Source organism: Corylus avellana, chromosome 11 (assembly GCF_965113065.1).
Source record: "Corylus avellana chromosome 11, dhCorAvel1.hap1.2, whole genome shotgun sequence".
In the NCBI taxonomy this organism is placed as follows: Eukaryota; Viridiplantae; Streptophyta; class Magnoliopsida; order Fagales; family Betulaceae; genus Corylus; species Corylus avellana.
This window is the reverse complement of record NC_142500.1, coordinates 6,982,951-6,997,712: the sequence shown is the minus strand read 5'-3', so window position 1 is coordinate 6,997,712 and position 14,762 is coordinate 6,982,951. Positions and strand designations below refer to the sequence as shown.

General features: G+C 35.3%; 1 protein-coding gene across 1 annotated transcript in view; it reads left to right on the top strand.

The window, feature by feature from the left end:
• The first annotated feature begins 5,131 nt into the window (after positions 1-5,131).
• FC2 (ferrochelatase 2) overlaps positions 5,132-14,762 on the top strand; it is a 41,756-nt gene continuing 32,125 nt past the window's right edge. The window contains exons 1-3 of the mRNA XM_059576208.2: positions 5,132-5,297; positions 5,394-5,572; positions 12,512-12,839. Coding sequence (XP_059432191.2) covers positions 5,448-5,572; positions 12,512-12,839 — 453 coding nt within the window. The 5' untranslated portion in view covers positions 5,132-5,297; positions 5,394-5,447. The remainder of the gene's footprint in view (positions 5,298-5,393; positions 5,573-12,511; positions 12,840-14,762) is intronic.

Sequence of the window (14,762 nt, the reverse complement as noted above, 5' to 3'; positions counted from 1 at the left end):
GAGTGTTAAGTCAGTGACTTCCAAACCAGATGGTTTTAGAGCATTAGGTGTAGAGACACCCCTAGGACTTACTAACTCGAGTAAAAAAGGCTACGAAACCAAACTAACCATGACATCAACTGTTGTGCAAAATACTACATAAATTAATAGATAATATTTAGTATGTTTTAACTCGCAAGTGCACAAGATCAAAACAATAGTATAGTGCAGTAAGTACAAGATCGATCCCACGAGGATTGTGATTTTGTTTTGAATTAATTAAAATATCAACTTGTCACAGAATTGATATTGCGAAAAAGAAATAAAAAGATACAAAGATAACTGAAAAGGTAAAGGTAGGGCTTTGATATTCATCACTAATCATACTTAGATAATATAACAATATGCCAATGCTTTGATCATGTTATGCATATCTAATGTTTGTCAACTAATGACATGGCGTATACTCCTAAAGCTATAGATTTCCCTAAGCAACAAGTTAGGCATGGCGTCTACTCTAACTCTTTTCATTCCTAAGGGATTTAGCATGATTTATACTAAGTTGTTTCTTAGGAAAGCATATGTTTTATGGAAATCGACAAACACACGAGGCCTAGGGCATGGCATATACTCCCGATTCCCCATGTTGATTAACCTAAGAACCCGGCGTGGATTTCTTTTGTTACTTATGTTAAACCTAGGATTCGGCCATCTAAATTGATTTAACTAACTAGTCCGTACCACATGCATATGTTGATCAGGCACACACATATGAGAAATTCATGCAAGCAGGTATTAATCAAGTTAAATAGCACAACAAGATCATCACAAATGCACCAATATTGAAATATTAACAAAACATAACTAGGGCTTCAATCAAATCCTACTAATTAAATTAGCTACACATAAAGTTGATGTTAAACATCTTCATAAAAAAAAAGAAAAGAAAAGAAAAGAAAAGAATAAACCCGAGACTTGAACTTGAAGAGCTCCTATTCTTCTCCTTCCCAAGTCTCCCAATTCTAGAGGCTTAAGGGTCTATTTATAGGTTTTAGAAGTCCTAGACAAAGTAGTAAACCTACGGATTTCGTAGGGTTTTGAGACCTATTACAAATTGGAGTTGGAAAACCCTAATATGGAAATAATGTCAATCCAACCACCACTTGATAAGTCTCCTGCGCACGGGTGCGATCGATCGCAGCTCGTGTGAGCTCGATCGCAGGTCTGCGATCGATCTTCTTCTGGCATGCGCTCGATTGCTCCTAGCTCGGATTGTGCTTTGTCCTCTCAGGTATTGCGCTCGATCGCTCCTAGCTCGGATTGTGCTTTGTCCTCTCGGGTATTGCGCTCGATCGCAGGTACCCTGCGATTGATCGCAGTACCAGGGAGCTCCAATTGTCTTCATTTCCTCTTTTGAGCTCAAATCACCTAGTTTTACTTCATTTTCTTCCAAAAACCTATAAAAGTATGAAAACACAAAAAGGAATTAAAATGGCCTAAATAATTAAAACCAAAGGATAAAAACATGCAAGTTAAGGGCTGAAAATATGAATATTTTAGCACTTATCATTAACCAAATCAAAATTCTTCACCTTTTGGCGTGAACACTCAATGCTTTGAGGCAATAGGTCATGTTACTTAGTGAAAAGCTTATCAATGATCATATATATATATGCCAAAGTATCTGTCTAATAAATCATTGAGTTTCACCCAAGACATAGAAACACACATATCAGACTTCATGTCATACCCCACAAATTATGTGCTAAAGTGCTTGTGTAAGATGAGATCAAACATGTGAATTCTCAACTATCCTAAGCAAGTAACCAAACTGAAAAACTCAATTATCAAATCATGTGTTCAAGATTTTAAGCTCACCAATGAAATCAAATCACAATTTTTAAGATCAACCAAAATTTTAAGACAAACATGATTATATATATATATATTTTCTTTTCACAAACAACAAAAATAAAAATAAAATAAAACTGAGACAAAGTGTGTGTAAAGTGTCTCCCATACTCCCAAACTTATATTACACATTGTCCCCAATGTGTCTATAACATGGAAAGAATTTACCCGAGATATGGACGAAATTGTCTGGAATAGCATTGCTCGTAGCACACTCCCAAACTTGAACTGAAACACACTTGTCCCTAAAATAAAACACTAAACAAATAAAAAGGAAACGAAAATAAAACTAAAGACAAAAATAAATTGAAAGACAAATAGAAAAATAACAGGATAAACTATGGGGTGCCTCCCATGAGCACTAAGTTTAACGTCTACAGCCAATCTGTACAACAACTTCAGTACTGCAGGATGGAGGTGTGCTCAATCGCACTGCCGCATGGTAGCTCAAAGTTATGGATAAAAAACAGAGAAAAATTAAAACCACAAAAAAAATAAAAATAAATAAAAACTAATAGACTTTAAAAATAGAAACATAAAACAAAAGGCAAAATAAAAGAAAACAGAAAACAAAAACAAAAAACAAAAAAATAAAAATAAAAATAAAAATGAAAATAAAAGCAAAATTGAAATTAGCAGCTTTAGTACTGCTGTCTGGCTGTGTGCTCGATCGTAATGCACTTGCACTCGATCGCACAACTGCACTCGATCTCCTTGGAATGGGAGTTCGAGCGTACTGTCGCAAAACATAAGCATATAGGGCTCACAGGTAGCAATGCGCTCGATTGCACTACCGCAAATTAAATCATATCTGCGGATAGACACAGAAACGAAAACCAAACTTAAAAATTAAATAAAAATAAATAGAAACATAAAACAAAAAAAAACAAAAAAACAAAACAAAACAAAATAGAGAAAAGAAAGCAAAATAAAAAATAAAAAATAATTAAAAGAAACTAAATTAAACTAAAGGAAAAACATTTGCAGACATAATTTTACACAATCCCTGACAACGACGCCAAAAACTTGTTGTACCAAATGCCCACCTAAATTAATAGGCAAATACTTTGTACGTTTTACTCACAAGTGTATAAGATTAAATGATAGTATAGCAGGCAAATATGAGATTATTCTCATGAGGATTGGTAAATTATGTTTAGAAGTAATTTCCCGAAGCAACGAATTAAGCATGGATGTTTACTCTAATTCTTTTCTTTCTTAAAGAATTTTGCATGGGTGTCTACTATGTTGTTCTTTAAGAAAGTATAAATCTGTGGAAATCGACAAACACATGAGGCCTAGGGCATGGGTGTCTACTCTCGGTTCCCCATGTTGATTAACTCAAGAACCCAATGTGGATTTCTTTTGTTACTCTTATTAAACCCAAGACTCGATCATCCAAATTGATTTAATTAACTAGTCCATACCACATGCATATGTTGATCTGGCAAACACATATGAGGAATTCAAGATAACATGAATTAATCAAGTTAAATACACAAAAATATAATTGTAGCAAAGGCGCCAATATTGAAATCATAAATAGACATGATTAGGACTTCAATCTAGCCCTAATTAAAATATAAAGTACATAAATCTTGTTATCTTATTTTCAGACAATTATCTTAGGTTTTTATATATTTTGATGATCGGTCTTTGATGAGTACAATTTGAGGATCTATTTATGCTATGATGTTTCATCTTTACTCTAGTTATCTTGATTATGATATTTAGTTATTGCTTTCTTATTCCTGTGATTGAAAGTCTTCCACTATATTCTCTCTTTTAGGAGATATTACGATTCCAAAGTCTTGTTTTGGGAGGGACAAAGCTGGTAGGCGAACTATGGAGTCAATTATCAATTAATTGATTTTCACGGGGCGTTATAGTTTTGGGGTTTGTGTTTAGTTTTGCGGCTAATATTAGAGTTTGGACTTGCATAACGAGTGGTTCACCTTTCGGTATGTTCAAAGTTGGATGTGGGTGATAGAGCTAAGTAGTCACCCATGGATTTGCCAAAACACTTTATAAATAACAATTTACAAATGCATTGGTATTCACTATTATTAGTCAATATGTGTCTATTTTAATTAAACATAATTTTTAGGTTGAATCTTTTTAGTTGTTTTATATAAATATTTTGGGTAAAGTCCAGATACCCCTCTCAAACTACAACCCAATTGATAATGTCTACCACAAACTTTCAATTGTGACAATGTTCCCTCCAAACTACCAAAACATTGTCAATGTCCCCCTCCAAGACTAGCAATAAGACAAAAATGCCCCTATAGATTTATCAATAAGACAAAAATACCCCTATAAATTCAAAAAAAAAAAAATTGATTTTTTTAAAAAACAAAAAATTTTAATTTAAAAATAATATTTTTTTAAAAAACAATTTTTTTTAAACAAAAATTTTTAATTTTTTTTTTAAAACGGAAATTTTTATTTAAAAAAAAACTATTTTTTTTTATTTAGTTTTAAAAAAATTTTCATTTTATTAAACGAAAATTTTATTTATTTTTAAACGTAAATTTTTATTTAAATAAAATTATAAAACAAAAATAAAAAGAAAATTTAAAAAAAAAAACCAAAAATTTTCAATTTTTATATATTTTAAAAAAAATTGATTTTTTTTTTTTTTAATTTTTTTTCTTTTAAAATTGATTTTAAAAAATAAAATAAAATTGGCCAACTTTTGGATTTTTTTTTTTTTTGTTAGTTTTAGGTTTTTTCTAGAAGTTTTAGTTTTTTTTTTTAAAAAATTTATTAAGGGTAATTTTGTCATTAAGGGAAACATTGACAATTTTTGGTAGTTTAGGAGGCATTGTCACAATTGAAAGTTTAGGAGATATTGTCAATTAAGTGGTAGTTTGAGAGAGTTATGTACACTTTCCCTAAATATTTTACATTGTGAATACAAGTTGATATTCATAGGCTAATATAATTTGAATAAAAATGTAAAAAAAAAAAAAATTTATTGATTTCTCCTACCAATCAAATGTCGGAAAATGTTTTTAGTTAAACGCATTTTTTACCGGAAATATTTGACTCCAAAATAAATAGGGCCTTAATATATAATGACGAGAAAACCAAAAACTTAAAAAGAAACCAAAAAATCTGGGTAGTTAAAAAATAAAAAATAAAATTGTAGTATCCAATAAGAAGCTTAGAAGAAAAGAAAAAAAAAGATAAGAGTTTAAACAGGTGGCGTGGGCTTCTGTTCATTTGTTTTTGAGTGGCCCTCCCTCGCTCACCATGATTACTGAGAAGTGAGAACTACTTCTAACTAACTGTTTCTGGTTTCTATCTCTGCAATAAACCAAAAGAACACTGGAACTTTCTCACCCTCCATCTCCGTTACTTCTCTCACGTGCTCTTCCTCACCTACTCTTCGCTGCGTTTTGGTAATGCTTGTTTTTTCCTTTAATTTTTATTTTTATGGGTTTTGATTTTAATGCTTGGTTTCGGGGTTTTCGGCTCATTTTGTGTGGTGGGTTTAGTGGGTTTTGATTTTAGGATTTGCATAGAGGAAGAGCAGTGGTGCTATTGTGAAGATGAATATGAAGGGTCTAATTCCGAGTCCTCCTTGTTCTTCTGCTGCTTCTTCTTCTTCGTCATCGTCTACATTTCTTCGTCCTCCATGCCTCACCTCTGCTTCTCGCAGTTCCAAATTCCCACGGTAAGTTTCCGAATTTTCCTTTTATCTTATATTTTTGTTTTTATGGAGTACATTTATTTGTGGATGTATGTTTGTATTCATGCAAGTATGTATGTATGCATAGTTGTGCCCTTTTTGCAATTTTATGTATTGGCTCTTTTGTTATTTTTTAATATATTTATGTTTATTTATTTTTATGATAAGTTATTTGTAATTTAAAACTTAATGGATATGAAGGATAGCATGTTGTTGAAGGTGAACCAAAAAAGAAAGGAAATATAGGAAAATAATTAAAATAAAGAAAGTTCTTGTTTTAGTTAGTGGCTAGCTATTAAATGTAGAGGAATGTTACAAGCTTCCTTTCTTTTTTGTAAAATGTGGTTTCACTTTCCACCATCTTTGTGCGATGTATGTATCGGAAGTTCAAAGCTGAATTATGTCATGGCAAAAAATTGGACGCAGTTTTAATTAATAGAGAGATGCTGTGCTTTCTTCCATATCTTGTGTGTCTTCTTCCACTTGTTGGTTAGTAGAGAGGATGTGCTTTAAGTTGATAGTCTAACATATTTTTGAGCTTCAGAGGTTTAAAAATTTGCTTGGCTGTTGTTTTATGAGTTTAGTGAATTCTCATTTTGGAGTATGTAGTATGGGTATCACACATTGACAATTTGTTTACAAGAATTCCAACCTTTTGTTAACCATTTTAAACCATGTAATTACTTTTTTTTTTTTTGATAAATAAAGTAGTTCATTAAAAGAGAGCTAGGGGCGCAACCCAGGGGGAAATATTTTACCCCGAAATAAACAGGGCCTTAATATATAATGACGAGTCACAGGCCAGTCATACAGTCTCGACGGCTGCTTACCCAAGGTCTTCTGGTGGTTCTTCCTCAGGGGTGGCTGAGTCGGGTATGAGACTTCGCCTCTCTCATCCTCGAATGACGGAGAGTGGAGCATCTATTTATTCTTTTGTTTTCAAGTCTTAGCTGGAATATGCTCGGAGAGTGAAGAATAATATAGGTAAGTAGCTGAATAAGAACAAGAAGTTGCTGACTGAGGTTGTCGCGGGCACTTCGGTGGTGGGGGTGGATGGCTATTCCGAGGTGGTGCTCGACACTATGGAACTCACGCCCACTTTGGGATTGACTTATGCTCGACACTATGGAACTCACGCCCACTTTGGGATTGACTTATGGGGGTGACGAGAGAAGCCTTTTGAATCTTTTTTTTAGTCATTGAAGAGGACCGGAATCATGAAGAGGGGGTTTTTGCCTCAAATACTAAGGGGAACAGGGAGCTAAACAATTTGGAATGCTCAAGTAATTTTGAGGCTAGAGACTGTGGCTCTAGTAGGCTTAAAGGCAGGGTGATTTAGGCTTGCCTTGTGAGTTTAGGGTTGTTTTGGGTTTTGGGCATGAGGGTTTCTTTAGGCTTATTTTGGGTTTTGGGCTCCTTATATGGGGGTTTCTTGTGGGATAATGCGGGTTTTCCTATGTATACTCATTGTGTACTTAGAGGCGTATTGCGCTTTTTTTTGATATATACAATTATACTTATCAAAAAAAAAGAAAAAAGAAAAAAGAGCGCTAGGGGCGCAACCAAGTACATAGTGTGTATACAAGATAAACCACCTAGTAAAGTCAAGAACGAGAAAAGAGAGCACAAAAGTCTATAAAGTTAGAGAAATTGAGAATGACGTTTATAGAGATCCATTCAAACAAGGCTTTAAGAAACCAAAGTTGTAGGTGCGACGTCATTTTCTTGCAATCTTCTGTAGTCGTATGGGGGGATGGACTGCATGCGGTGGACTCCTTCTAAACGAAATATCTTTGAGGTAAGGTCTTTTTTTCGCATGCTTTCTTCTTCGGGGATAGATGTGCTAGCTTCCTCTTTCCCGTGGAGGAATATATGGAAAGTAAAAGTTCCATTGAGAGTCAGTTTCTTTGTGTCGATAGTGACTCTTGGAAAGATTCTGACTTAGGATAATTTGCGTAAAAGAGGTATCATTGTGGTGGAATGGTGTTGTATGTGTAAGCAGAGTGGCGAGTCTGTCAACCATCTTCTTCTTCACTGTGAAGTGGCATGAGCTTTATGGATTATGTTATTTTCTCTTTTTGATGTCACATGGGTCATGTCTGGAGGGGTGGTAGATTTGCTGGCTTGTTGGCGCAGTTAGCGGGGTAACAGTTCAGCAAAGGAGGTGTGGCGAGTCGCACCATTGTGTCTAAAGTGGATTATTTGTCGAGACCGGAATGCAAGATGTTTTGAAGATAAAGAAAGGTCAATGGAAGAGCTCAAAAAGCTGTTTATTCAAACACTGTTCCATTGAGCTGACGCTTTCAGTATGCCTCAGTTTTTCACCATGTCTCAATTTTTGTCTTTATGTTCCTCTTTTGCCTTTAGTGGGGTATTTCTTTGTATACATCCTGTATATTAGGGTTGCGTCACTTTGCACTTTTTCAATGAATAACTTATTTATAAAAGAAAAAAAAAAAAAAAAAATTCTTGCAATCTTCGAAACTTCACGCATTCATTTTTCTCCAAATGCACCACATTAAACATGAAGGCATTCAATTCCAAACAATTTTAATATCTTTCCGATTGACTCTTCCTTTCCAACAAGCCAAGAGATTTGCTACTCGTCTAGGCATGATCCACTTTATTCCAAACATCTGAAAACCAAGTTTGACAAGTCTCTTGTGATATCACAATGAATAAGGAGATGATCAAGAGTTTCCCCACTCTTTTTTCAAATACAATACCACTCTATCACTATAATGTGACGTTTGCAAAGATTATCCAAAGTGAAGATTTTTCCTAAAGTTGCTGTCAAGTGAAGAAGGCCACCCTTAGCGGAGCCTTAGACCTTCGTTTGCTCTTCCAAGGGAAGGAGGAGTCAGCGTTGGAAAACTGGACTTTATAAAACCTTTAACCTCAAAGAATCATCTTTTCGAAGGAATCCAGCATAACTTATCTTTGCCCTCCTCGAACCATCCTACAAGAATACAAAGTATTGAAGAAAGAAGTAACAGACTCCAACCCTCAGTCATGCACCAATCTTATAAAATTTAAGTTCCAATGCACCTCATCATTGTGGATACACATATGTTCAGAAACTAGCATCCATATTCCTTTGATGTAAAAAATCTCGTGAAAAAAAATCCTTCAAAGAGCGGTCCATGCAATTATTGATCTATAGTACCAATATATAGATCGGACAATTATGCCATTCGGAAGAAGTCTTCTATTGAGGGAAAATTTTGGGGAAAATAGAAGGATGGGAAAGGGATGAAGGAAAAGTGAGGGAAAATAGGCTTTATCTTTTGTTCGGTTGGGGAGGAAAGATGTGTGAATGGTCAAGTGAGGGGAAGGTATTTCATCTGGCTGTTGTGAGAGGGATAGGTTTTCATCATATTGCTTTATTCTTTAGGAACCAAACCCTGCATTTCTTTTTCCTTAACTTTTTCTAAAGGGTTAATTACTTTTTTAGTACCTGTAGTTTAACGCGAAATCAAACAGACCTCTCGGTTTCAAAAACTATTGCAGATGGTGGACATATGATAAACGCAGTTGGTACTTCAGTCTAAGTCCAAGTCGGAGACAGTGGGGCAGTCATTACACAATTCGTGTAATTTAACGGCATGCTATGTCAAGTCCAATCACAATTTGACAAGTGTCATATACACCTCATTAATATATATATATGCTGACGTGGTGAGAGAAAGTACGCTTTCTAGCATACTCACATACTACTTGTCGTTGTTTCAAATTCCAGTGACAGTGGCGAAGCGTATAGAAAAAATACAAAGAGATTTTCTGTGGGGAGGTGTAGGTGACGAATTCAAGTTTCACTTGGTAAATTGGTCCAAAATTTGCATGCCTACGGAGACGGGGCGATTAGGGGTAAGGAATTTGATTCAATTTAATCGAGCTTTATTGGGTAAATGGTTGTGGAGATTTGCAAATGAAAGAGATGCGTGGTGGAGGAAATTAGTGGAGGTTAAATATGAGGTGATGAGGGGTGGTTGGTGTTCCAAGGAGGTAGGAGGATCGTATGGGGTGGGAATGTGGAAATGTATCCGAAGGGGGTGGGATGATTTTAAGCAACATGTGCGGTTTGAGGTAGGAAATGGGTCTCGTATATTGTTTTGGCAGGATGTGTGGTGTGGGGAGGTATCATTGAAGACTTTGTTTCCCACTTTGTTCAATATAGCATGTGTAAAGGAGGCATGGGTGGAGGAGAATATAGAGATAGTAAATGGTGCTATTCATTGGAATGTAAGGTTTATTCGACCTGTTCATGATTGGAAACTGGAGGAGGTTTCGAGATTTTTCAAAATGCTCTATTCCCAACAGGTAAGGCATGGTGGGGTGGATAAAATTTGTTGGATTCCCTCGAAGAGAAAGAATTTTGAGGTAAAGTCATTCTATAAGGTGAAGATTAATTTAGTCCCGATGGATGGCCCTTGGAAGATTATTCGGAAGAGTAAAGCTCTTCTGCAAGTGGCTTTTTTTGTATGGACGGCGGTGATGGGGAAAATCTTAACATTGGACAATCTACGTAAGAAGAACATCATTGTGATGGAGTGGTGTTGTATGTGTAAGAAGAGTGGTGAATCTATTGATCATCTATTATTGCATTGTAAAGTTGCTGTAGAGATATGGAATATGTTTCTTCAGCTGTTTGGTGTAACGTGGGTGATGCCGGGTTGGTTGAAGGAATGCTTGGGAAGTTGGAGAGGGCAAAGGGGTAAGTGGTCAGTCATGCAAATCTGGAGGATGGCCCCTTTGTGTGTAATGTGGTGCTTATAGAGAGAAAGGAATGTACAGAGTTTTGAGGATCGTGAAATGGGAATTATAGAATTGAAGAAAAGGGTGTTCCAAACACTTTTCTCATGGAGAGTGTTGTGGTATTCTTCCCAAGTTTCAACGCTTGCGGAATTTCTAGATTTATGTGCATCATTTTCAGTTTAAAGCTTGTATTTGTGGGCTTTTTTGTATACTTCCTGTGTACATGGGTTGCGCCCCTTGTGCTTTTTAATACATTGACATTACTTATCAAAAATATATATATATACATTATTTCTTTTGATAAGTAATGTTGCATATCAAAAGTGCAAATGGGTGCAACCTTAGTACATAGGAAATATACAAGAGAATGCTGGAAAAGAAAAAATTAAAAAAGTCCTAAACCTGTAGAACAGGCTCTAGTATATATATATATATATATATATTAATAAGTAAAAATGTATATATCAAAAAACCCAAAAGGGCGCAAGACAATTACACAAGGTAGAAGCGAGCATCAAGAATCACCTAAGAAAAAACCCTAAGCTCATAAAGAGCCCCCTCAAGAGACCCAAAATAGACCCAAACAAAAACACCCTAAATCCCGAAAAAACTAGGACTAAGACCTACAAAAGCCCAATAACAGCCCTAAGAACGAAAGCCCCTACTGCACCTAAGGGGGAAAGAAAAAACATTTTTAGCCCCTCCTGCCTTTATATATATATATTGTTTAAATAATATTAATGAGGCATTTGAGACACGCAATAGTCGTGTGGCAGTTTCTAATTAGTTTGATGTGACACGCAGTTAGATTATTGGACGAAACATGAATGAAAGTACCAACTGCGTTTCTCAAATGTCCGCAAGTGTCATCTGTGAAATTTTTTAAAATTGAGGGTCCGTTTGATTTTCCGTCAACCACAAGCATTTGTAAAGGATTTAACTCTTTTCTAAATCAACCACATGGATGGAAAAATAGTATAGTGCCTTTCCTTGCCTGTCCTTCCCTCCTACCCTTTCCTTAGTTTTATTGTGGCAGAGAACTACAGCTTTGAAGACTCAATGTTGCTTGTATAGGAGTGACTAAGAAGTAGAAAGAATAAACCATAACTAACACCCAAAGGTACAAATGTCTCTAATTACACTAGCAAGGTATTTACCTATGTTTAATGGGTACTCTCAATAAGGATTGCCGATTTTCAGATTATCTAAATATCCAAAGCTTAGAGTTCAAGGTCCCATCCACTGGGGAATGCTTAAATTTATAGATGGCCTTTTTTGCTTCATCTTGCAAGGGTTAACTTGCTGGAGATATCTTTGTTAAACTGGGTTTTGTAAGCCCTTTTTATGAACCAATCTTGGGACTCTTGATTTTACCCTATTTGGTTTAGATAGGGGTTGATGGTGTTATAAGTTGGGATTCAATAAACTTACACAACCAAGTATGTAATAACTGAATGTAGAAATTGATAGGAATAATTTCGCCATTTATGATAAGTTATTAAAACTATAAGGAAAATGGGCCATTAATTGAAATCTTATATTGTGCCTTTATGGAAAGAAGTACCATGTTTCAAATGCTACAAAACTATAATGACTTCTTTGGTTTTCACTTTATAATGGAAATAATTTTGCACTAATCACTTTCATTTGTTTGAAGTAATCCCAAGGGGTTGGCTCAAGTGGTAAGGGCCTTGGTCTTGGTGGCATCCCCATCAGGTCTAAGGTTCAAATCTCTTTGGGTGTAAACAATTTTTTTGGGTCACACCCGTCGGCGAAACTAGAGTCTTACCTAATCTCTGGGGGAGGGAGGGGACAATGGTGGGTACACGAAGTGGCCCTTCCTTTGAAGGGTTTCCGGCATCATTTTTTTTTTCTTGAAGTATTACATGTCACTGTTGGGCTCTAATATCTTTCCTTTGTTTTTATTTTCTCTACAATTGTGCATGTTTCCAGATATTACTTTTTATGCGTTTCTAATTCGTGCTTATTTTCAATGCTAAAATATGTCACATTACATTCTTTAGGAATATTATTATGGTTTTACTCAGCTGCATTGCTATACATGAATTCAGTTATAATTGCCAATTAATAGACTAATGTTTTAGTGTCATATGTGAGAATTGATATAGTAAATCAAATATTATATATTGATTTTCTTTGCTTTCCTAGGCTGTCACCACAGGCAATATGTACCTCCCAAAGGATATATCATTGCTCTGGGGTCCATACGGAGGCTTGTCATAATTCTTATCTTTCAAAAAATTACATAGTCGCAAGATTTTCTTCGGGATGGTCTGAAACACAACCTTTATTTTCTAAGCAATCTCTAAAGAAGTATTTGGTGCCATTGGGAGCACTAGTGACGTCAAAAACTCAAGATGTCTCTGATACTCCTATTGTTGGTGATGATAAGATTGGAGTCTTGTTGCTGAACCTTGGAGGTCCAGAGACTCTTGAAGATGTGCAGCCGTTCTTGTTTAACCTTTTCGCTGACCCGGTAATGAGCTTACTTTTGTGTTTAATATGTACCAAATAGTTCTTTATCATTCGCTCCTATAAGTTTGCAACATTATCTTTTTTTTTTTGTTGTTTGTTTTTCAACACATACAATTTTCATTGTCAAGTAATTTTTTGACCATTATATTTAATTTTGATTAATCAATATTATTTTGTTAGATGGCCTAGAAATATATGGCCTAATCTTATTGGTAGTTTCTCTCATCTCTTATTTTTGTCTTTCACAAATTATATTGAAAGATATGTGCATGTGGAATGATTTGTTTTGTAGGTGAACAGTATTTTCTTTTCCCAAAAACTTTTAAATGAAATCTATTGTTCTGTATATATGTCTTGCAATCAATTAAGAACACAGTTATATAATGACAACTATAAGTGTGTAACCCTGTATATTTGGTACTGGATATTTTTGTATTTAGGATTGAAGATAGCTATCAAATGGTGGGCAGTAATAAATCTTGCTTATGCTACATAGACTCTGTTATTGTTGTGGGAATGTGTCTTGCTATATGTATTGTTCGTTTTTCCCCTTCTCTTTTGTATATAAACCTTAAGAGGAGCATCTGAGTTTTACTATAACAATCATGTCTTGTAGAATATATAACTTCTTTTGAAAGACTGACGTAACAGGACAAAAATTTTACTTGAGGAAAATTAGATCAATCTGAGACTACAATATACACTCTGATTTGTTGCTAGATTATTTGTGGAGTTTCTTTGTTTTCATTTATGTTGGCAAAGAATCTAATTTTGGGAAAATGCCCCAACAACCCAGTGCTTTGATGGTGTTCTATTGAGCCCTCTTAGGTTTATAATTTTCCTAATCAAATTCTTTGTGGTTCCTCATCTTTCTAATTATGTCATTCCATTCATACACTGGTAATAACCATTAACATAATGTGTTATGGACTAAATAAATCACGCCATGTGTAAAAACATTTTGGCTTTTTTTAACACCATCTCATTATTTTATTTTAATATCAATGTAGTGATAAACACTATAAGAAAGAAAAACAGAGGATTGAAGAGAGACAGAGAAAGGAAGAGAAAGAGAAGGTGTTGAAGAGAAAGAGAAAGCGAAAATTGGGGAAAAAAAAAAATGGAGTTGGAGGATAGAAGAACTGTCTATCCCGTAAAAGAACCACTCTACAAACTCTAGACAATACCAGCAGAAATTCGTTCCATTTTAGTTTTTTGAACACACACTAAATTAGGCTTCCAATTTTTCAATAAATTGCTAATGCTGAGCCTTTTGTCTGCATCGTTGACACCTCTAACATTCCAACAAATAATTTTCAAATTCATAATGGGGTACAAGCCTTATCATGGTACCGAGGAGATGGATGGGATTTGGACAGGTTTCTTTTGGAATCACAGTTCACTGAACTTGACAATTGAGAAGTTCTTTGACCTCTTTGACCTTGCTCCCTATCTCTTTTTTGAGAGACCCCAAAGTATTGGTCTGGCCTTTATGTCTTGATTCGATAGCAGAAAATAACTAAGAAATCTCCTGCTCAAATCCTTCATATGAAACCCCCACGAACTTTTCTAAGCCATACATGGATCTCTTAATCTAGTTTGAACTCTCAATCTGTCTCGCGTGGGGGGTTGCATTGAAAGGGGAGCTCATAGGAGCGATACAATGGGTACCCTCTTTGCTTTAAGCAGAAACCACAATCACAGGACTAGTGGGCTTAGGGATGGCTACAATGTTTCCCTTAGAAAGATTGCACACTACACTGCCAGAGCCATACATAGAGCCTTCCAGGACATCTATTAGGCACAGACTCTCGGGTTCACAAGGGACCCCTCTAGAAAAGGAATGAGGCCTGCTGTTGACTTCCAGGATGGAGAACGTAATTGTGCTAGAGGCCAGGGAGGACCTATGGTGGAGAGAGCATAC